The sequence below is a fragment of the Pararge aegeria genome, chromosome Z, assembly GCF_905163445.1.
Source record: "Pararge aegeria chromosome Z, ilParAegt1.1, whole genome shotgun sequence".
NCBI classification, from domain to species: Eukaryota; Metazoa; Arthropoda; class Insecta; order Lepidoptera; family Nymphalidae; genus Pararge; species Pararge aegeria.
The window spans coordinates 19068235-19092859 of record NC_053208.1 but is presented as its reverse complement, the minus strand read 5'-3'; the positions used below and the strand labels follow the sequence as shown (position 1 = coordinate 19092859).

Sequence of the window (24625 nt, the reverse complement as noted above, 5' to 3'; positions counted from 1 at the left end):
CCGCTCCACTCCACAAGCAGTGGAAACAACATACGCCCCATTAGAGTATGTAGTTTATTTTTTCATATTAAGGTTAGAACGACTACATTTAATAAAAAGTAGTAATAAATAATTTATTATTTTATTATTAGTCTTACCTATTTCTCATCTAATCACTTAAAAACGTAAAGATTTCATAAATATTCAATAAATAAGTTTATAGCACAATTTTGTCTCTAATCAAATACCAAACAATATATTCGCTTGCTATATTGGAAACGTAATTTCACTAAAGGCGGAAACACCGCTAGCCAATTGCGGTGCGAGAAGGTTCTCGCTACGCACGGTTACGTACACTTTGCATTGCTTGTCAGAATTGAGATTGCATCACCCGTAGTTACAAACTAACACGTTACATTATATACGTGTGAATATACGAATCTCAATAAATGAATCCTTGTGTGTAATGGGCTACAGACTTTAAGTATACTTCAAAGGAGACAAGGAGACGTTATCACTTCGATCAATAATAATAATAGGAATATTATATTATTTATTTTAATATTAACAGTACTCTGATTTAAGAATATAATCGTTATTTTAGGAAAGTCAATGTATGCCGTATTAAATTAGGCTTTAGAACACTATGTGACTCCATAATCCGTTATAATAAGCCCTCACTCGTGTTATTAAATAATAGTTGCATAAATAACTAATAAACGAAGGTAGCAATAAGAACAAAAATCACTCAAGATCATATAAAAAGTTATGATTCTTAGTATGTAGAAAAAGTTTTATACTATTCACAACTGCAGGTTACCAAAAGCTTTAACACTATGAAATGAGGGTTAAGTTACGAATACAAAGTATTCGTTTGTTACCCGTTTTAATACCAATCATACTGCTTGTGTTATACGGGTTATTTTATCACGCTGGCTACTGCAGTCGCCAGTGGTTAGAAGGGGAATTAAACATTTAGGTTGTTACTCTTGAAAACACAAATCGTCGCTTAGCTAACAATACCGCGCCAGTCAAATTTGTATGGTTTTTATTAGTAAAGATTTTTAATCTCCTTGTTTAATCTATATATAATTTTTAAGTTTGTTTTCGGTTTTTGTAAGCAACATTGGATGGGTGTATTACTTAGATTTACGCATAATACGGTGAGAGAGTGTTTTTGTTTGTCCTGATTTTACTTGTGCGGTGTTGAGAGCGTCAGAATGTAAAAAAACGATTATCGAATCAATGAGATATCGCACCAAGATGGAATATGGTATTTGGTACACTACATACACCGAAAAAACGCATTTCTTGTATCCGGACCCCTCTTCCGGGTCCCTATACAAGTCACGTGTTACCTGAAGGGTGCCGGGGCCCTATTACAAAACCTCTGCTATCCGTCTGTCCATCTGTCCGAGTCTGTCCGTCCGTCAGTCTGTCGAGGCTTTAGAAGCGCATATCAGGAGACAATAAGTTCCCTACTAGGTCTAATAATCTCTAGTCTAGGTATTTTATAAAAAAATAGTACAATAAGATAAAGCAGCGGGCGATGTGGTGGTTTTCTCTATTTGTAGCTTGCGGTATTTTTGCCATATGCTAAATGACGAAATTGCAGTCATTTAGTTTACGGAATTGGTACCGACAATGAATATAGTGTTGCAATAAAGAGTTTAATAATTAAGGTGTAAGGGGAACGAAAGAGCATATTCTTTAATAGATAGTTTATAGATGTTTTATTTAGATAAGTAGTTTAGAATTCGAGTGTGATAAGGTTTTTGAAGTTCCGCTTTTTTTTTTAAATATTAATTGTTTTTTATTTTATCCCATCGCAGAACACCAAAAATTACACACTCTTAGATATGCTGAAGTTGATCTTTATTCCCTTTACGCTTCAATTATAATTATCATTATTGATCGAATAGATTTTAGAATAATTTTGAGATCTTAGTTTCGGGAGTTAGTCGAAGAAGGCATTTCGCCGTCGATTTTGTGGCGGGCATGAGCGTAAGCGTCAGCCAGGGCGGGCCAGGTGTCTGGGGCGCCAGACCAATCGGATGTGCTGACTTCAGCCGGACGCTCCACGCTCTCCGTCTTCGTGCACTCCAGAGACAACGGCTTTGGTGTCTCAATCCTGTGGGTATAAATATAACTTCTATCTCTTATATTTTAAGTGGCAATCCTTGTCTGGGGTAGAAATGGAAGACTTTTCTGTGGTTACCACCCTAGCGACAAAGAAGTGCAGCCAACGATTCAGCTAAACGATGTCATGCATAAACCGATTAGGGGTATGAATTTAATGTAACTGCCCAACGGGTTAGCCCGGTACCATCCTAGACTGCATCATTAGGAACTTACCCCCAAGTGAGGCTACAGTCTATACAGGGCTAACTAGTATTGAAAAAAAAAGGTTAATAAAAAAACATATGTAAGAAAATCACGCACCAAAGAAGTTTTACACTATATAAAAACTTATACCCCATTGACTTAGGCACCCTTTCCAACCAGTCTCACTACCGCTTTGGTCTAGCTAAATTAAATTTCGGGTTGCCTTCTCTTCTGTTGCCCAAAAATTCGTGTCTTGAGTGACGTGGAGAAGTCGCTATATCGGATTAAGAAATATTTTACGTTGAAAATAAAAGAAATTCTAAGAGAAAATATGAATGGATACTCAGTTGCGTGCACAAATTTTTTTAACAGCCTAACCTAGCTTCTTAAGCTACAGGTAGTATTAAGAAACCGGAACATTATTGTTTTTATGTATCGTATATTATTGGACGAATATTTAGAAAAGAGAACGAAATATTTTGAAGTTATACTTCTTTTCGCTCGTATCACATGATGTTCAATGGTCAAATTAAATATCTCCATTCAAGAATTTATATTACTCTGACTAAAGTGTTTATAGGAACTAAACGTAAAGTCTATGTTTGATTAGGATTAACACGGCTATTATTATTGAAATAGAAATAGGTTGTCCTGCGGGGATTGGGTATAGTTATTGTAGTATTAAATTTCTTCTTAAATTGACGCCCATTTAATATGTGATCTGTCGAGAATGACAAAAATGGTGTCTACATTTATTGACGACAAGAACGTTGCCCAGTTGTCTCAAATATCCGTAATCATTACATTATGGATAGATTGAATATAGAAAATCGACATCAGTAATATGGTACACTGTACAATATTTCAAACAATATTTTATGGTTAGCGCCAAAGAAGTATAACTTCTAACGGGTGTAATTTTTTGTTAAATTTGTTACTTAGATGTTTTTTTCGGGCTTTGCTTTTCTGCATCTATGAAGTACACGCCACTGGATGTACTCGTAGATAGAAAATACCTCACGCGTTCGGGCGACTGCATAGTGTCGTTGGTGCTCGATATCTCGAGATCCTCAGTGTAACTCAGATGCAGTTTGTCTCCATCACTGCGTTGCCCCTTTTCTAGAAATAATAATGGATGTTTTTACTGGTACTAGTTTTATAGAATCACACGATAATCCTGGAACAAAACTAAATTGACGCATTTAAATCTGCACTACTATTAGACGAGCTGCCTAACTCAGGAACGTTTCTAATAAGTTGCCAAGTAATAAATTCATCGTCATCAGCATATTAGATTCCCACTTGTGGGCACAAGCCTCCTCTACCATAGCCTAGGTTTTTAGAAGAAGATATATAACATAGCAGTTTCTCAACTATGGCGAGTACTGAGAATATATATCGAAACTAAAGAAGAAAGTTTCATTTGGAATTTCATGACTTGACACTGAGCATAACCTAGACTATCTAAGATTTAAAAGTATCTACCCTCAAAATTCATAAACCAAAATAAACTCGTCCGCTAAAATTTTAAAACAGCTTGAATGTGAAGAAGTTTTCTTAATCGGTACTCAAATAAAGATTTTTATTTATGTTTGTTAAAGTTATAAGCAAAATAATTATCGTGAACTTCCACCGATCGACTCAGAGTTTATAAATACGTATTTTGTTCTAACACCAAAGTAAAGTATAATCTAAGAATACGATAACTTTCTAATGCCAAAATATTTCCCAGTTGGGCCTTAAGATTTTTCCCTAAAAATAAAGTATCAATTTGGGATTTCCATACTACCATCGATGTTAATCGCCGCTTCTGGCCACCCGAGGGAATCTCCCTCTACGTCCACGGGCTCGTCCTCGGCGTCATAGGTGCGGGACTCCCGGGGCCGTTCGTCGCGCCTCTCGTCATCAAGGTCGTACCCCAGCATACTCTCCACGGTGTGGTGGCGCTTGCGAGTACGGAGCTTTAGCCGCCTTTGCCGGTTTGCTCGTATACGTTGGTATGTCTGGATACGTTACGATAGAAAAACGACGTTTTATTCAATCATCATCATCCTCAATTTATATAATTTATAATATACTCCCACTTGACCTAAAAGCCTAGACACGCACGCTGCTCTTGTTGGCGGGCATTAACTTTAATGTCCACGAGTTTAACGTGCAATCCGAGGTACAGGGGTGAAACGACTCTAAATTTCTAAATCTCCCAGACTGGTAACTACATTTTTTTTTAACCATATCTAATAATTTTTGGCTCGACAAGAAAATTGAAGCTGGTACGTACTGATCAGTTGACATTTTAACCATTTGATCAACAAGGTGGTTATTTCATGCAAAAATATAAAATTACAACTTGTGACGATCTATATAGTGTACCGACACACCATTCTTAAGGTTACAAATGATATATTATTTGAATGAAGATTTCTTAATAACCAGAAGGAACTAGTGATACTGTAAATAGGCCTAGTTCAAGAACTCTCAGATCGCAAAGTTGTGACTACCATCGGAGCGGGACGCACATCTTACCTTAATACTGGGGAAAGTGGCAGTTGACAAGTTATTTTACCTCCCAACGGGCATCTTCATCCTGGTGGTGAAGGGAATGCGACGGAGCAGACGCGTCGCGCGGTATCGCAGTCAAGCTATAGAGGTGCTGCAACTCTTGCAGGAAATGCGCCTGGGCCACCCCGGGTCCCAGGCGAGCGCCGCACACTCCGCACGAGGACTTCCGCTCGCCGTCGGCTGGATGCATACGTACTAATATTGGTTTCGTAAACAGGAAGTTTGGTATAACGGTATGGTACCCTCATACCCGGAGTTTAGTTAGTAATAGATCGTTCGTTGACTGACCATTATAAAATAGCCTATTAAATATTTATTTCTCAAAATTGCTTGGAAGCTTGATCATTTTTTTTTTCAATCATCTTCTAGATTAATCGAAATGGTTGTAATGTCCAAATACATGCAAGCAGCGGCTGGCAAAAGTTGTATGAAAATCCATACGTGGTTTTATTGCCATTTTTAAACTACGCCCTCGTACGCTTTAAAACACCGTGTGAAAAACAGAGATATATGCAATCCAGGGCGTAGTATTTCCACTCCAAACTTTTGGTGGTATGACCGCAGTGCTTTCTAGTGACAATTAAGATTTCTATGAGAAAAACCCACCAAGCCTGAAATAAAAGTATTAACTTACGTGAAAACAATTCATGCGAGTCAGTGCATGCGACGGTTGCGGGTGGGTCCTCGTCCTTGCAGGGTCGCGGCGAGGCAGATGCGGCCGAGCCTGGCGAGCTGGTGTCATCGCGAACAGTGTAGCTATGGCGGTACAGCGGCGGAGTGCTGTTATCGTCGCGGACGCTCTGTATAAAAATACATAAGCACCCTCAACATGATAGCCGACCATAAAAAAATGTCAATCCAAGAAACCGTGAGGGTTCTTCTATTCAGCTAAACCTGCTGGCAAATAGCAGTGTGAATGAGGTGTCCTTTGTACCACGAGACCGTGCCTTAAATCCGTTGGCCAAAATAGTATTTGCATTCATATCCATCGTAAATTTTTATGTCAAATGCATGTAATTAGCTTATAAATGGTGTGTAAGCATAATCGGTCGGTTTGTCAAGTAGAGACGTGACAACAGTTGTAACGATTTAGTGTCAATAGTATTTTGAAATTGCGTTGCCAAGACAAAAAGCGCACTACGGAACCATTTTAGCCAGAAGTTGTGGAATAGGTCCAGACCTGGACACTTCCAAAAAGTAATAATCGTTTACTGCAAATTACACGTCAAAGTACATTATATGGCCAGTAATTTGGAATGCTATGTTGCATAATATACTAAACTAGGAACTAGGTTTCATACACCATTTTAAAATTAATTGATGTTGACAAAAGAAAATGTCAAATAAATTTGAATACTCAGTTAGATGATAGGACGGATTTTTAATAGAACTCTGTAAACAAAGATAGCGTGTTGGGTATATCAAATACCTATTATAAAATTTCGTAATATTGACATACCCTAATAGATTAAACCGTTACAATCTATGATTGCATCTTCACACCACCTGGTGAAATTGCAATCAAGGGCTTATTTGTAGATGAATAAAAAGGTTTTAGATATTTACTCGTATTTTTATTCTTTAATTTTATTTTATTTTTTAATTCTTTATTTTTCATTCGTCATCATCTTTATTATCACATATTTAACATGTACAAAGTGATAACTGAGACAGACGGCGTAGCGTGCTCGCCAAGGCAACGTGCATTTGCATTTGCTAAATTCGGGTTAGTTGTGATCCTGATCATGCTAGCCGCTAGATAAACAAGGCAGTTCAAAGGAATGACTTCAGTATTATAAACATACAAAAGTTATATTTTACTTAGAGGTTAGTAAGTATATTTCTCTAACAATGGAATTATTTATTTATTAATGAACCAATGAAAAGAATATTTTTGTAGGGAAATAATACTTTTAACTAAAGTATTATTTACAATAAATAAAAGCCGTCTCAACCGTTCACTTATGGGTATGGAATTATTATAATGGAAGATTTTGTATTTACCCTCAATGCCTGTCCAACGCTTTGTCCAAGAGCATACTGCTCGCCGAGGTGCCTGGCAAATGCTTTGCCGGGATAAAGGGGGTGAAAAGCACCCCCTATAGGTCGAAAAGCACCGCAGCCAAAACTTTGCAGAGCGGGATGCAGAAACTGCGGTGCCATGTGATGTAGGAAACCCTCCATGATGACCGCAGCCCTCTAAAATATAATTGAACGTTAACTTTACAATGATCAAAAATAATCTCGCGCACAGCTTACTTTTAACTAAACAAATACAGAAGTAAAAAAATGAAAATACCAAAACAATAATATTAAAAAACCATCTTTGATTTTTCTGTTATTTGAAAAATCATTGTGGATAACTAAAAATTTAGCGTTTTAATATAATGTTCGAATATACCTATGTACCTAAGTAATTGGTCTGAGTGTTAAAAAGGATCATGACCACTATTATTTTCAAACGATAATGAGATGATGATATATTTCACTTTATCAGACATCATATTAATGCAATATGACACTAAGAGTATGAATCAATATTATTAACTGGCTGAAAATCACTTTTTATTTTATATCTTGCCAGAAAATTAAAAAGATTAAAACGCCGATCATGTTATGAATTCCTTAAAATTTTATTTGCAATTTATCTCGCCGAATTTTTAGCGTATTTCATAAATAACCAGACCAGAGCTATATGAGCGCAACCCATTTAGAAAACTCATCAAAGTGAAGTACTCCTATTCGCAAACAGTTTTTAAGAAATCATTTTAAAACAGTGGTCGTTTAAAGTGGTTTTTAAAACAAACAAAAAAAAGATTTACAGCCACTAAAGAATAAAACCACAAGAATAGTTGTAAGTGTTTATTTTGAAAACAATCGTATTACATGTTCACCGGACGCATTTGGGGCAGGCCGGTCGTCGGGTACGTTGCAAGTAGGGTTTCCTCCTTGAAACAATAAACTGCCTCTGATACTCACATATGGGTGATGTTCACGTATGGGTGATGTTGACCAGTACAAAGATTCTCAGAATTACATAATGGTCAATTATAGATCAAACGTTAGGTTATTGGAGCTTGTATCTTAATTTCATTAAAGACATACTAGTTGATAACGCCTAGTGTAAACACTACACGGTTAACAGAAGAAGGAGATATTCGGTTTATAATTAACTGTATCACCTCTCATAGACAATCATATCACCTTCTCTCAAAGTCACACCTTGAATATCAATTTTTGTGTATTCTATGAAGCATAATCAAAGTTATCTGATCATCCTTTAATTAAACTAAACCAAATGTAACTCGCACATTTAAAATGCAAAGTAATCATTAAATCAATGATATTTAACAAATTTACAACCTGAATATAAGAGGTTGTATATTCATTGACTGGTTGCTGAGTCTCTCAGAAAGAAACTCGAGTTTGTATCAAATCGCACCGATATTTATACGAAAATACCGACAGACATCACGTGACATAGATACTCGCAGTAAGTCAAATATTATAATTATTTATATCTATTCAAGAAAATAACTACGAATTATAATAAAATTCCTAAAATTGCGTACCAATATTACAAAGAAGCTACTACTAGAGTATAGTAAGGTCGCCTTTGCATGCCTACAATTATTGTATTTTTATTTTGTTACTGTATGTTTGAAGTTTGTATACAATAATATTTCTTTTTCATCTAGTTATCAAACCGATTGCGCGCTTCCTAATGCCATATATTTCTATACTTATATATATTTTCTATTTATATTAGGTATGTTTTTGTATTTTCGTCTTTGAAGGTTGCTTACAAGTGAGTTCTTGCAGCAATAATTTTCTTTACCAAGAAAAATAAACATAAATAATGTACTAAGCACATAATAATATTTTTAAAATATCTGCTACGTATAAATATTCAAGTAATTAAACCTAAGAAGGTGTTTTTGATATCGCTTTCCTATAGCGGCTTGTCCTTGCACCGGTCCGGAACTGTAACAACGTAAGAGCTCAAGGAGCGTAAGGTATTGTTTGAGTAGGGGTGCAGGGATTGAAATTCTAAGAGGCTTAAATCTGCAGGTGTCTTTAGTCACACGTGCAATGTAGTAGGTTCGCGTACCTTCATGTACACACTCAAAACTACGCGACATTTACTCGATGGGTGAGGGGCGACTCTATTCACAGTATCCCTATTATTTCTACTTAGGTACATATTAATCTTTTCGTTAATCATTTATGTCGTTCATCGTTAGGTAGGTACTATATTTTCTAGTGAACTCAAACCTTAAAATGATTTATTTACTAGCTGTTACCCGCGATTTCGTCCACGTTAATTCCGGTATTTTACAAATTCCACGGGAACTGTCAGTTTTCCCGGCGTTTGTTTTTGGGCATTAATAAGTACTTTAATCATGTTATTATTTATCCGAACGATCACCGTAACGAATTTTATAGGCCAAATTTTGCTCTTTTAGGTTACATCATTGCAAATCTCTAATTTATTTGAAAAAAGCTTTGTGTTGGTAAAAAAATGCTTAAGATCGGCCCAGTAGTTTCGATGTCTATTGAGACCACTACTGGGCCGATCTTAATAATTAATCTTGTGAAAAAAAAATTCACTCTAAAATACCTTAATGATATCTTAAAGCATTACAACTCAAAATGTGTACCTGAGTATTTAATGGACTGCCATAGGTCCGATTGGTTTACACCGCAACATTTTTCCTATGTTTAGCATTTTTATACTCGTCTTAACTTCTAAGCGATAATTTGAATAATTCAAAGAGGAATTTACAAGTACATAAACTAATTATTTGGATAAGCATTAATATCATGATAGGAATGTAATCATCTTTCGATTGTAGCCGAGTTTTGATTGAAAAATTTAAACTAAAAGCTGTTATTGTGATTTAACCACATTAGTTAGACATATAGCCTTTTTGAATTTATTATTAAATTTACCGGACTTTTTTGTCGACAATGATGATAGCTTCAAACATGCAGAACATTATTTTTATGTATCATTAATTCGCGGCACGATACCTGACATAAGGCTACTCCATTTGCACAAGTCTACGCGTCAATAGCAGCTTTGTTAGGAACTACAGCCGCGATAGTCATAGAGATGCGCGTTCAAGTCCGGCTGCTTCCATAGTTTTGATTTACGTGTTTTATGTGTTTCGTATATTAAGTACATTGAATATCTCACTTCTGCAGAAATAAAATGGTAAGCGACGGTAAACTTAGCAGATTTTCAAACCTCTTGACGATCTGTTCCCTTACTCTTCGTCTCTCTTCTTATTCTGAGGTAGACCCATGGCCTGTAGTGGATCGTAATGGATTGATGTTGATTATGATGAGACGGTTTGTACGTGACAGCATATTGGAACACAAGCGTGAAGTGCCACCAATCATAAGACTTACACAAAAGAGGGCGTCCTATAATTGGTCGCACGCAGGACATAAACTTTAACGCCGCTACTAAAGCTAGAAGCCGCGTTTCAGCATTGTTTTGTATCTCTTAATGTTATGACCACAGCGAACCCTGATTCTTTTACGTTCACAGCGCTCTTTTGTTAGAAAGGTCACCAGTAGTTATATTGAAATAAATAGTGTTTGATGATTTTTATCGATCACCCTCAATACACGTGTCTTCCCCAATTAACAGACAGCTATTAGTTGAAATAGCAACGTGCGCCCTAATCAATCGGACAGTAAACAATGATCTCCTTTGACTCGGCTCAGGGCTCTGTTGGTTCATGCCTTTACAAACAATTAAACCGCAGGTCTGACGCTCTGACGCTTGCATTTGTTTTGTAGCACACTGTCGTAACACCCTGTATTATTTTGTGATAGTAGGGCAACTGAGAAAATCTTAAATATTGTTGTTTATTAGTTAGCTTTGTTGCAGACTTCGACTTAACTTTCGGGTGGCCGTTTTCGAATGTGGCCCAGCACGCACCACTAAATTCTCTAAGTTATGTGCGTTTTAGGAAATATAAATATCAAAAAAGCTTAAAAAGCTTTCAACGGTGAAAAAAAACATCGTGAGGAAACCTGCATGCCTGAGAATTCTTCATAATGTTCTCAAAAGGTATGTGGAGTGCACCAATCAGCACTGGGCCAGCGTGGTGGACTACGGCTTAACCCCTTCTCATTGTAGGAGGACACTCGTGTCCTGTAGTGGACCGGTAATGGGTTGACATAATGATGATGATTATGAATACGGTCTTATCCCCTGTTCATTCCCGAGTAGGAAGAAAAATACTCATTAAACCAATGATGGCTCCATCATCTAAATAGCAAAACGAAATCCCTACCTCCAAAGGAACGGTACACCGTCACACCAATTACCTATCTAGTTTACCAATATTGGTACCTGCCTCTTTCAAAGTAGGGAGGCAACAAATAGAGATTTGCATCTTGACCCTGCGCTGCTTCAATGTTTAATTTTTATGTACCTTCAATAATATATTCTTCGCGGTGGCCAAACATAATTTGGGTCATAGAGAATCTCCCTGATTCTCTATGACCCAAGTGTTTCACAAATACAATTTCCTACATTTTTCTGCTAATGTTTCCACCATAAAACTGCCTATCTAACGACCGTCGGGGCAGATTTTCTCTAAATTAAAGTCATCAATATAAATTTTCCCGAACGTGCAATAAGTTTCGCTTATAATATTATATGCCTACGTAAGCAACTGTTGTGGCAGGTTGGTATCTGCGTAGATATGTGTCACCCACAAGCTGCACGTGTAACGTTAGTGACATGTCTTTGATGCAAGCTAACTATTCGTAAATTGTGCTATTTGCGTAATAAACATAGCCATGTTCCGTGGGTAAAACGTTTACTCCTGCCAGCTAATAATATGAAAACTTCAGAAACACCCTTAACTTCATCGTTACATGTTTCACATCGAATAAGTCGTTACTAGGTGCCCTATACACAAACTTTATTGAGAGAATTTATATTTTAATGATCAGGCGCTTGATAGCTATTCCTTCTCGGTGGTCATAAAATCATAGCACGCTTTTCTTTTCCACGCACTGATGGTTGTCCAGTGTAAGCATAGAAAAAAAAAGCGGATTGGGTGTAATATTATATGCCGCATTAAGACACCACTACAGAAAGTATACTTCAATACATTTAGGTTGTAACTGAGAGGATGTGTCCTCCACGGATTTAAAAAGAAACTGATGCTATCCCCACCACGATATATGCGACGCACGAGTGAAAAAGTAGTGGGAAGAACCTGATAAAACACAAGAAGTCTGGCGTGCCGATGTCAAAGAAGACTACAAGGTAAGTTGATAGAAAGATAAATAGATTTCTTATTAACAAAAGCATGTCACACATGTTTTATAGCATCACGGTTATAGTTAGTTATATGGAGAGCTTAATTAGCGAAAGCGTAATTAGCGATAGAGCAATAGTATAGAAAGGGACATATTACCTGCGTGAACTGTTTCAATCCAACAGTTGGACACAATACATTTAGCTATGGATAACTAAGGACAAAAGCCGTTACTGCCCCATTGATATGCGCCCGTAATTAATGTGTACTACATTGATTATTAATTCGGATCTTCAGATGATTGATTGAATTTAGTTGTGCTTTCCTATCCTAAATTTCCTTTCGATAAGGATAGCACTGCTAAATTTAATCTGCGGTTTAAAGATTTTGTATAAGATGGACTATAAACTTCGAATGGTAAAGGGTAAACATGTTAGACTCCGTAGCACGAGACCCTGAGTTTAATTTCCGGATCGGACAAAAAACAATATAGGGTTGTCTTGAAAAAAATCTCTGTACAAACCTGGAGTTAGGAGAGTTATATCTTGTGTTATCAATTGTTAGTAGTAATAATTGTGAACGGTTCAATATTTCATAATAATCCTTACAAGTCCGCTAACCCACTTTGGAGTAGCAAAATGTGTCTATGCTCTAGTATCCTATCTCCAAAGAGAGGGAGGCGTGTGCCGAGTAGTGTTTTATTAAAACGCTGAGAAAGAAGAAAAGTCTATTCCACGAGAGTTGATACCGTCCCAAAAATATTTTATGGAACAGTTGTATTTGTTTTGGAAACACAATATCACTAGAGACTTAAGCTAGAAGCCATTATAGTGTATCGAATGGACAAGCTAATTTCGTTATCAGTTACACAAACTTACCCTCAGAGGAGTCTGCCGCTTACCGCATTTCAGATTGATAGGTGTTATGCAAATGACCACTTACGAGTTCCGCTGATCCCAATACACGACCGGCTAGGCCCTTGATACAGTTTGCATCTGTATAACTACTTATAGTCAATGACAACTAAACTGCTAAAGTGATCTTAACATCAGTTCTACTGACGTGAAGAATCGCTTGGACTATTTATTAAATGGACTGATCTATTTAAATCCAAGAGACGTTGTTTCCTTCTTGCTGGATCTTTTATTGTTCAACATGAGTCTAACGAATACTGGCATTCTAGTTACGTCGTATTAAAAGTTCCATAGTGTTATTATATTTCTAACATACCTACTATAGAATTTAAATTTTCATAGTTTCATGGTTGAAAAATAAAATTGATATACTCATGTATGTCTGAAATTATTTTTTTAGTTAATGAAGAGACAACTTTTAAAAATAGGTACATCATATTTATAGGATGTTATTTTAAAGATATTTCAAAAACCGAGCGAAAATTGAAATTTGTTAACGATCGCTCGTAACGTAGCTGTAGACCCAATTCTGAGTTCCACGCAGACGAAGTCGCAGGCAGAAGCTAGTCGTTAATAATTTCACTCATATTACTTAACATAAATTTATGACTTTCATCTATTTTTGAATTTGCAGAACATTCTAGTAACACTACATTATAAATACTGATTTTCTTAAGAATAAATCTTATAAAAAGCTAAAAAAAAATCTTTCTAAAACGTCAAAAGTATCCCCAATTAACTGATTCAATACATTCAATTGACCACTATTGCTTTATTTTCATACATACTAGGACTCAATGTTGTTTATTAATAGACAAACGGAAACGTATGAAGCCGAGTGCACCAAATGTATCATTTCATAAAGTTTACGTTAGTAGGTGTGTTTATTGCCCGGCGGCCATGCTATTCTTTTCCCGATTGTTTGGTTTTGCACGTAACGGCAGTAGAAATGATGGCGGTGTGTAACAAATGCCACCTGCTCACCGGAATACCTAGTACCTCCCAGTTATTGTAGGAGAGCTCCAAACAAGTGTATGAGGGCTCTTAAAAAGTTCAAAGTTTGTATAAAACATAAGCTTATAGAAAAGTCCTATTATAGTATAAAGGACTAAGTAATCCATAAAAAAGCTTGGGTGTGAATTATTGCTCTAACCAGGTTGCTCTTCTAATAATTTTAAATGACATTGTGAGATGGTGATAACAAAAAAAACACCCGGCTCAGTTTGTTGTGGTCTTCTTCTTAGACCAGGACGCGTTTGGAACCCTCGTAGCTTTAGTTTTAAGTTTACGAATGTGGTTATCGCCATCATCTCACTATCGTGTAATTCTTATGTACGCATCAAAAGTGCCACCTATGGGCCTACTTGAATAAAGATATTTTTGACTTTGACTTAAATCTTGTCTGAGGTATCCATACGGCAATACTTTAAAAATAATAGGTATAAGGTGTATTTATTTTATAATCGTCGTCGGCGTATTAATTAATATCCCACTGATGGACATAGTTTTCCTCGCTCGTAGGCGACAAGGGATTATAACATTGAATCACCACGAAATTCCAATGCGGGTTGTTGGGTTTTAACGATTATACAAGAAACATGTTAGTTATAACCGAGACCGACTGCTTGGGGTGCTGATTGTTGCTAAAAAAGGTTGAAAGAACTTGAAGTATTATGAATACTCGTATTATGATTGATCGATGTAGTACTTCACGGGTAAAAAAGTAATGTAGACCATATTCCTGAATAATTAATAATCCGCTTTAAACGAAATACTAAAATTTTCACGATAGAAAAAATTACAAATTACCTCTAAAAAAGTTATATAGTAAAGTTTGAGGTAAAATAAAAAATACTATTTAAATATACATTACTGATTATTTTTTATTTCTACTTCTGATATTTCCTTTAAAACACGATTATACAGAAATAATTCAAAATTAAAAAATATTTTAATTTAAAAAAAGGGAAATTGCATCGTTGCATACTGTGTTTTAATTCGATCATGTCACGACCCTAACGTCCTATCCGGTGCACGTGGATGGCGTGGACAGCACCAATTTATTATACATATAATAATACGGCTAGGGCTGTAGGCTATAGGCTGACCTACAAATCAAACGCAGGACCTGTTCATGTGCAGTCGATCAAACTATGAGACCAATGAGAAAGTAAGGTAAAAAGAGATCATGCCTGTGCCAGGCAATGGCTAGGTGGTATACTGGGGTTGATGTTGACGTTCATTAGATGCATTTTTTGTCTTTACTTGTTACATTTATCTTCCTTTTATACATTATCTAGGGGTTTAAGAGGTATTTTGATTCTCGGGTATAATGATAGCTTCAATGTATGTAGGGATTTTTATAACTTAGGTCACAAGTTAATCTTTGTTATACTATGTGTCATTTGTTATAAAGAATTTGTTTCAGAGAATACAAATCAAACATGTTGTGGTTGTTATGTGGGGCATTTGCCCACAAACCCTTATTGGTGTAGTACCAAGGTTCCAAGACTAAAATCATACTCTCCTATGAAACAGGATGACTGTGCCTGGCAACTGGATGTTTATAGGTGGATGATGTTGCTGCTGCTTTTTAGTTGCTCTTTATATTATTTATTTTATGATTCATACTCTAATTTTTTATCTAATGGTGTTAGAGCTATTACAAAACTTAGGTTTAGTGATGGTATCTATGTGTCTGGGGATTTTTATACCATGGTTAATAGGACAATTTTTACTAAGCTCTTGGCATGGGTAAGTTATGTCATAATACTTTTTTATTATGATTTTTTGGTGATGATTTGTAACTTTTATTATTTAGCTCATAAATCAATCTTTAAGCACTTATTTGAATGGACAAATAGATCTAAAATTCGGATTAACTTTTTTTTCATCTTTATGTATCCTTATTATTATAAAACTTTTCTTTCCTTTATGTTTGTTATTGAAGTGTCAATTTCAACCCTGAATTTGAGTAATTTATTTTATATAATCCAAGTTTATGTTAAAGGGTCATTCTAAAATCACAATATATTACCAAAATGTACGAGGCCTGCGAACAAAAACACAGTCGTTTTTCTCGAGTATGCTTACTTGTGATTCTGATATAATTCTACTAACAGAGACATGGCTGCTGCCTGGTATTAATAGTTCAGAACTTTTTGATGAACGTTATAATGTTTACCGATGTGACAGGAGCTATGATCTGCGTGGTGACTCGCTGGGTGGGGGGGTTTTAATTGCAGTCTGTTGTAGTCTTATAGTGTCTGATGTTTCTTGCATACCTTCTTTAAATGCCGTAGGTGATATATTGACTCTTATTATTACAGTTGGTGAGGGGTCCCTAAAACTTCGTTATCGTTTGTTCATCTGTTACTTTCCACCATGTTCTTTACTGTTTGATGCTTTGACTGAGTTCTTTGAGAAGGTTAGTAATATTGTTCTTGAACATCCTGATGATAGATTTATAATCATAGGGGATTTCAATATTGGTCAGGCCCAGTGGACTGATTCGAAGGAGTCAATGAACCTTTACTGTGACATATCTAATCCTTTAATTGAGTCCCTTTCGTCTTTCTTATCCTTTAATAGTCTACAACAGTTTAACTCAATAAGAAACGACAAGGGTAGGATTCTAGATTTGGTGATTGCTAATTTTAAGTGTAATGTTTCCACCACTGATTTTTGTTTGGCTGCCATTGATCGTCATCATCCGGTGCTAGATATAGAGTTTTTTGTTAGGTCGGAGCCTCAACTTAGTTCTCAACCGCGGGTTGCACGCTTATTTCATGCCGCCGATTATAATGAAATTAATTCAGCTCTTGCCGGTATCGATTGGATTGATATTTTAAATGTGGGGAATATTGATATGGCTGTATCATGTTTTTATGATATAATAAATGATATTATACAAAAGTATATTCCATCTAAAAAAGTTTACGATAATAATAAGTTTCCTATGTGGTTTAGTAGGCCTCTCATTAAGATAGTTAATGAGAAACTTAAATTCCACCGTAAATGGAAGCTATACGGTAATTTTGATGACTATGACACCTTTTCCCTCCTAAGATTGCGGCAAAAGAATATGCAAGAAACATGTCTAATCTCTTACCGTCGTCGTGCTGAAGTAAAAATTCGTAGTGATAGTAAATATTTTTGGAGCTATGTTAAGTCTAAGAATAATATTTCTTATTTTCCTGATACGATGTATTTTGGTAATCAGTCTTCATCCCAAGGTAGTGTGATTTGTGATTTGTTTAATAAATACTTCCATTCTGTTTTTGAATCTGACGGGTCTACTAGCGCTCCAGAAGAAACAGAATGTAACAACACTGTAAATTTGAACTCTGTAAATATTTCACCTTCATTAGTATCTTTATATTTAAAAGAAATAGACGTTACTAAAGGCACCGGTCCTGATGGTATACCACCAAAATTTTTACGAGAATGTCGCATCCACCTATCCGTCGCGTTATCTGTTCTCTTTAACTTGTCATTAAATATGGGCAAAATGCCACACATCTGGAAGAAATCATTTATCATACCAGTCTATAAGTCTGGTGACAAGCACAACATTGAGAATTATCGCCCAATCTCGAAACTTTCTATAATACCCAAGTTGTTTGAGAAAATAATTTATGACTCCATATATATAGTAGAGTCCGACCTCGCATAATTAATGAGCAACATGGCTTTGTTAGTAAAAAATCAACTGAATCTAACTTGTGTGAGTTTATTGATCAAATTATTTTACCTATGGATAGTGGTTACCAAGTGGATTGCATTTATACTGATTATTCGAAAGCATTTGACAAAATTAGTCATAAGTTGCTTTTAGTCAAATTATTTAAGTTTGGTATTCATGGTGACCTACTCCGTTGGGTTGAGTCCTATTTGCGTGATAGGAGCCAAGCAGTCGCCGTTAAAGGTTTCTGTTCATCATTCATGCCTATAACATCAGGTGTCCCGCAAGGGTCACATCTTGGTCCTCTCTTCTTTGATATCTTTATAAATGATGTTGCCCAAATTTTTTCAAATTCTAGTTGTCTTCTATACGCTGATGATAATAAAATTTTTAAAATAATTATCAACGAAGCTGATTGTGATGCCCTACAATATGATCTTGATAAATTGTGTGCATATTGTCACTTGAATCGTTTACAGCTAAATGTAAGAAAATGTAACGTTATTTCATTTTCACGTAAAAATAAGAATTTAATCACAAGGAATTATTATCTTAATAATATATTAGTAGAAAGAGTACATTTTATAAGAGATTTAGGGGTTACACTTGACTCTAAATTAACATTTAAAACCCATATTGAGGATATTGTTTCAAGGGCTTACCGTCTATTAGGTTTTGTCATGAGAGTTGGAAGAGAATTTGAAAACTATAATACTCTTATACTTCTTTTCAATTCTTTGGTTAGACCATTATTGGAATATTGCTCTGTTGTTTGGAATCCGAGATACAATATTTATATTAATATGTTAGATAACTTGCAAAACAAATTGTCTAAGCACTTGAGGTATCGTTTTTCGGGATCCAGGCAGAATCCATTTACTTCAGACTGTCTGAAACCCCTCCAGGCTCGTCGACAGGTTCATGATATTGTTTTTTTGTTTAAAATTTTAAGGAATGAAATTGATACTCCAAAACTACTTAGTAGAATTGGTTTTGTTTGTCCAAAGAATATTATATCTAGGCGAAAATCCCCTCCATTTTATTTGCCCTTAGTCAGATCAAAATACGCTCTTAATAGTTATATTTATAGAGCTACTCAAAGCTATAATAATCATTTCTCGGATTTAGATTTATTTAATCTTACTCTTGCTCAGTTAAAAAAACATCTTTATTCTAAATTCTAACTTCTAATTGTTCTACGTAAAAGTTCTACTTATGTTTTCACATATCCACTTGGATTGGATGGATATTGTTAATAAGGGTATTCCCTTATTTACATTATCTGTCAATAATATGTGTTTATACATATTTTAAAGTTTCATAATTATGTGATAAGTTTGCTGTCAATTTTAATGTATTTCGTTAGATTTATTAGCGGCTACTTAATTGGTGTATGTGTTATTTTCTTTGTACTAATTTTAAGTATTAAGTATACTGTTTGGGCCTTAATAAAAAACAAATAAAAAAAAAAAATAAAAAAAAAAATGTTAATCTATGTTTAAATACATAAATTACGATGACAATATATTTTACAAATTAATATGAAATGAATTTTATCACACTTGTTCGTAATGTGGACCTTTTTCACTCGATATAAGACTCATAATCCAAGATATTAGACACTCGTGTTTTATTTAACATTACCGCACTAGTGTTATAGAATAAAAAATAATAGAATGTAATAAAGTTAGTATAGAGAAAGAGTATTGTTTTATTTATGATATCCCGATTAAGTTCAGTGTCTGGGTGTTTATATGTATTTTCTAAGTATTTATGTATATATAATTCATAAAAATATTCATCAGTCATCTTAGTACCCATAACACAAGCTACGCTTACTTTGGGGCTAGGTGGCGATGTGTGTATTGTCGTAGTATATTTATATTTATATTTATTTATAAGTTAAGTTTGCACCTTAAATGCATAACCATTTTTAATTTAATCGGGTATTTATACAGATCCTTTTTTGCATCCTTTTTTTTCGTGTAGCGAAGAGTTTTTTTGCGCTTAACATAGTACGTATTTTCTCAAATGAACATATATTTCGAACCTTAATATATGTTCCTATTTATTATGATAAATATAACGATAACATTAATTATCAAGTTAATCATATAGTTTTATATTGTAGTACAAAAGTGCCTTTATTATATTTTTAATTTGCGCTGAATGTCGGTTTGCCTTAGCGCATTTCCCGTAATTAATATTTTGTTAACATTTTCGCTTCGTGGTTGATTAGTATTATTATTTTATAATGATTATTAATTCAGATCTTTTTAGGCTAGAAAGCACAACAATACTAGACTTGGCTCTGCCAAAAATAATAATCGCGGCATAAATCCCGAGTGAATAACCTGTTGCCACAAAAATACAGCGTTCTTTCCTCGCAAGTGTGAAAACCCTCGTATGAAACTGGTGTGCATTGATTATTACACAAGTTTGGTAATAGTTGTTTATGCTTCAAGTTTGGTTATATGCATTTTACTGTCATGAGAGTATTAGGCTAAGGAAGCCGGAAGAGAGTGTAACAAGTAATGTACTATATGCATTTCAGATTTTCATATCACACAAGATAAACTTTTAAACACTTTCTGAGAAAGTAACTGATCCTTTTTTTGCTGTTTTTTCACTGTATGAAAGTTTTGTAGGTAGCTCTCTAAATTTTGGTTGAAACAGGTTATTTACCTGCGATTCGTGCGTGCCTGTGGTGGAGTAAAATCTTATCTTATAATTGCTCTACTTCCCGATTTAAACTGAACATTTGAAATTATTGAAAATAGACTAAAAAGGCGAAAATATTATCAAAATATTGATTACGGAAAATGGTGCGACGGTTTTTTTTCGCACAACCGATAGACAGCCAGCATCGTTCGCTGCATACAGTATATATTAAAAATATAATAAAGCGAATATTTTCTTATTTAAAACATAACTATTCATTATGAATTATTTAAACGTTAGATTATCATAATCGGGAAGGAAAAAAGTATTTGTTCATTTAAAAAATCTTGTTATGATAAATAAAACACAAGTACGGTAATTTTAAATAAAACACGAGAGTCTTATATCTTGGATTATTGATACCTATGTAATAAGCTCCACGTTACGAGCAAGTGTGATGAAAAATGAATTCACGAAACTTGTCTCATAACTATCTTTATATACATACATAACTAATCAAATAGCTTCTTTAGAAAACAAAATTTGTCTTTGAACTAATCGAGCGTAGCTTTTCTGCACAATATGAAAATCAAGAAACAACATCATTTTCATTTTAATAGAAGTACGATGTCAAATAAAAAAAATACAAACAGAAAAACTTTTCAAAGTCATCGCAACATGTGTATAAGCCGTGACCTTTTTTCATCACAAACGACGAACCGTTTATTAATTTAAATTTAAATAAAACCCTTTAGGTTTAGTAAATCATTATCACCCTATATCGAGTGCCAGCGACGCGGTGCGGCGGCGGTATCGATCACTGAAATTAATAACCTTCCGGTTATTAATTATAAGCGAATAGGAATCAAATAAGCGTAATTCGTTCAGTTGCTTCACATTAATTTTTTTAATTTTTATCACATTCACTTACATATTCTATTATGTTTTAATAAGCACACGCACAGCACAGCACATGCACTTTGAATATTGCCTATACTATATTTTTCTTACTTTTTATGTAAACAATATTTTCATTACTTTTAGTGTAAAGTATGTTTTATATACGACACATATGACAGAAAACGCTTAAGTGTAATTTTCTAATCGTGGCATGCTCCTTGCAATAATAACTTATCTCGTGATTGGCCAATAAGTGGGCAATAAAAACGGCCCTGTAGCGGTTGAAAGAAATACTGCTGGGCCTGATTTATGCGTGATAGGAATGCGCCCCTTTTTCAATAAGTTCCCGATAAGAATCATTGCTTAGAGCCGCGGAACGGAGGCTCAAACATGCAATTATATCTTTTTAAAAGGAAAACGAGCTTTTATCATGAAATATTTTTTTAAAACCGTCGAAAAACTTTTCTTTTTAAAAGTTAGATATTTATTAAAATATAAAACAGGTATAAGCTGTTGTTTTTTCAAGAGATCAAAAATTTAGATGATAACATCTATGCCGTGATGTATATTTTTATAGTAGTTTTTTTCTTTTGTCAATTTAATTGATAAACACTTTTTACATTATAAAACGAGTAGTATAATAAAAAGTATTGAAGTGGGAAGTTTAGCAACTGTTAACACAAATATACGCCTATAAAACATGAAAGAATCTTTTCTCTTTATCGGATAATTTGAAAAATATGCCATTATATGCCATAATCCGCTAGTGGCGGCATTTAAACAGTAATTTGGATTGAAGATTTCGTTATAAAACTTGAAGATTTCGTTATAAAACGACTTAACTCCGCTTCAGGTACTTAAAAATATTGCCACGCCATTAATTAAATAAAAAAACTATTCGAGATCATTAATATCTCTCGCTTTAGTTAAAACTTCTAAATAAACATCACAGTCAGCTTCAATGCGTAAAATAATGTTGTTGTTATTTATAACAATTTACTTTTAGCACACGTTCGAAGCGCGTCACACGATTCTTTTATGAATTTGATAGAGTTTCACTGCTGTAGGTTTAGCATACAGCGGCTAATTTGTATTTACCATCTACCCTTATATTTTAGGAAAAGACATTGGCAAAGTACCTTGTGTCCAGTTGGCAAAGACAAAAGCCATAAACACGAATTGAATTGAATATTTTAGGAAACCAATGTGACATTGTCATGTGCCATCGTATCAAAATATTTCTGAAAACTTTGGGTTTTCAAACCGCGTACAGTAGTTTAAGAATTTAAAATAACTCTTTGGACCGCGGAAATTCATAGCAATGTTTAATTTATATGACAAACGATTGAAGTTAGTAAGGTAGCGTAAAAACGGCGTATGTTTTTTAAATTTTATTTTTTCTTAAGAATAAATAACACAGTTTATTTATTTTTCAAAAATTAACTTTTAGATGATAAAACTGTATTGAAAAAACTACTGTATTATAAATAAATACAAGATACATTTTTAATAAATTTAGTTTCAATTTGGACTCAATTCGCTATTGCAAATATTTCAAGAATTACCGTTTTTTCATTTTATTATTGTGTAAGGGCGACGATACTAATTTCGGTGCTGAGAAATCTCTGAAAATAATAGTCATAGTAAAATTAATACGGCTATTATTTAAAAAGCATTCTAGTGTATTCTGAAAAAAAATGTTTGAATAATAACGTTTTTAACAATACTGTGTCATAGTTTTACTCAGAATTTTTAAAACAAATTTGTATTAAGTTTTTTATAAAAATAATTACCTAATTTATTAAACATATTTAAAACGTAATAATTGATTGTTTTTCATCAAATTTTGCCATAAAACTTATTTATCGTTTAAACTACTGATATAAATAACATAATATATAGGAACCTAACGCAAAAAAAATACGTGCCTAGCTAAAACATTATCATAAAAAACCAACAAAATTAATTTAATTAATCTTTACTACTTTTCTTTTATTATGCCTATACTATAATAGTGTCGTATTTTATAGATCTCATTAACTAAGACAAAATGTAACTATGAAATTTATATTCCAATAGGATATCTACAGATAAGATAGAGATTTAGAGAAACTTTAAACTATATTGAAAATGTTTATTACACTTTACCTTATTCTTATAATTTCACAAACTTTAGTCAAGTAAAACATGTATTCACAATAAAACTTCAAATATCTTTTAGATACTATTTCAGAATAAAACTTCTAAAAACTTATGAAACTTACATACTTAAATAGTTTTACTAACCCTTTAGTCCAATTAAAGGTTAATTTGAATTAATGGTAAAGTATAACAATTTCCCGATATCATGGTTAATAGTAAAAAATATCGAAACTTTTTGGCTAAAACTTACCTTACACCGTCACACTTAACTACGCGATATCGAATATTAACACTTCGGCACGTCCTCACGACGTGAAAAGCTGCGGGTGACTGCCGGGCCCGGGTGGTCCGCGGCTGGGCGGGCACGTTCGTGACACGCCCCGTACAGCCGAAAAAAAAAATAATCATCAACCAAACTTATTACATTTCTACGAAACTTGTACGAAACACTGCCGTGCCACCAAATACATACAATTATATCTCATTTAAATGGAGGATTGATGGGCGCAAATTTTCTGGAAATTCATTGTTTTTTTTTAACAAAACTATAGTTTTGTGTGTTATTATAAACGAAATTCTGTCTTAATGCTTTGTTAGTAGTGAAAAAAGCTAAAATCACTGTAAAGACAATTTTTTTTACGACGGTATGAAAAATACCATTAAAAATGTTATCAGTTTGAACAGGGCGGAGCGTGGCGACCACTCCCAGGCGCAGATGTATTGCACGAAAAGAGAAAACAAATTGATCCGCCGAGGATTTGCATTTTTTACTTTTATGTTATGGATATTGGAACAGACTAGCAGCGTCCGTATTCACAATTATTATTGCAGAGCCTCATAGTGCATCCGAACGCACAGTGTAGATTCCCTTCTTGAAAGATGACGTTATCTTTCATTACTAGACTGGCAAAACCTACCCTATGCATTCAAATGCATTGTTACACACTCCAAATGGCTTGAGTAAAATCTAGATAGATTTTAAGCTTCTATCTTCTGAATCTATTTTTACTTATCAAAAACGGGAGCGTTTGTTTCTTGTTATCTAAGGAACTATCAGTTGAATTTTAAGTCTTTTCTGCATTACAAATTTTTGAGTGAAGTATTATTTAAAATTTCGCCACGACTCTGAGAGGCAGAGTCAACAGAGTAATAGTCGCGTACTGGTCGTG

The 24625-nt window shown here is 34.4% G+C and overlaps 1 protein-coding gene across 1 annotated transcript; it reads right to left on the bottom strand.

Moving 5' to 3' along the window:
• Window positions 1-1851: 1851 nt before the first annotated feature.
• LOC120636598 (protein Teyrha-meyrha) lies at window positions 1852-23766 on the bottom strand. The gene is made up of 7 exons (XM_039908143.1): window positions 23707-23766; window positions 6871-7065; window positions 5501-5666; window positions 4871-5046; window positions 4094-4307; window positions 3321-3423; window positions 1852-2110 (listed from the first exon to the last, which is right to left on the bottom strand). The coding sequence occupies exons 2-7, from the start codon at window positions 7048-7050 to the stop codon at window positions 1924-1926; spliced, it is 1026 nt and encodes a 341-aa protein (XP_039764077.1). The 5' UTR covers window positions 7051-7065; window positions 23707-23766; the 3' UTR covers window positions 1852-1923.
• Between the last annotated feature and the right edge of the window lie 859 nt (window positions 23767-24625).

Bases quoted from the DNA above. Each gene is read 5' to 3' on its own strand.
- LOC120636598 (XM_039908143.1), bottom strand. From the start codon at position 7,050: ATGGAGGGTTTCCTACATCACATGGCACCGCAGTTTCTGCATCCCGCT. The intron at 5,667-6,870 runs GTAAATACAAAA...ATTTTTATACAG, and splicing joins GCGTTGGACAGGCATTGAGG to AGCGTCCGCGACGATAACAG. The intron at 4,308-4,870 runs GTAAAATAACTT...TAACGTATCCAG, and splicing joins ATGAAGATGCCCGTTGGGAG to ACATACCAACGTATACGAGC.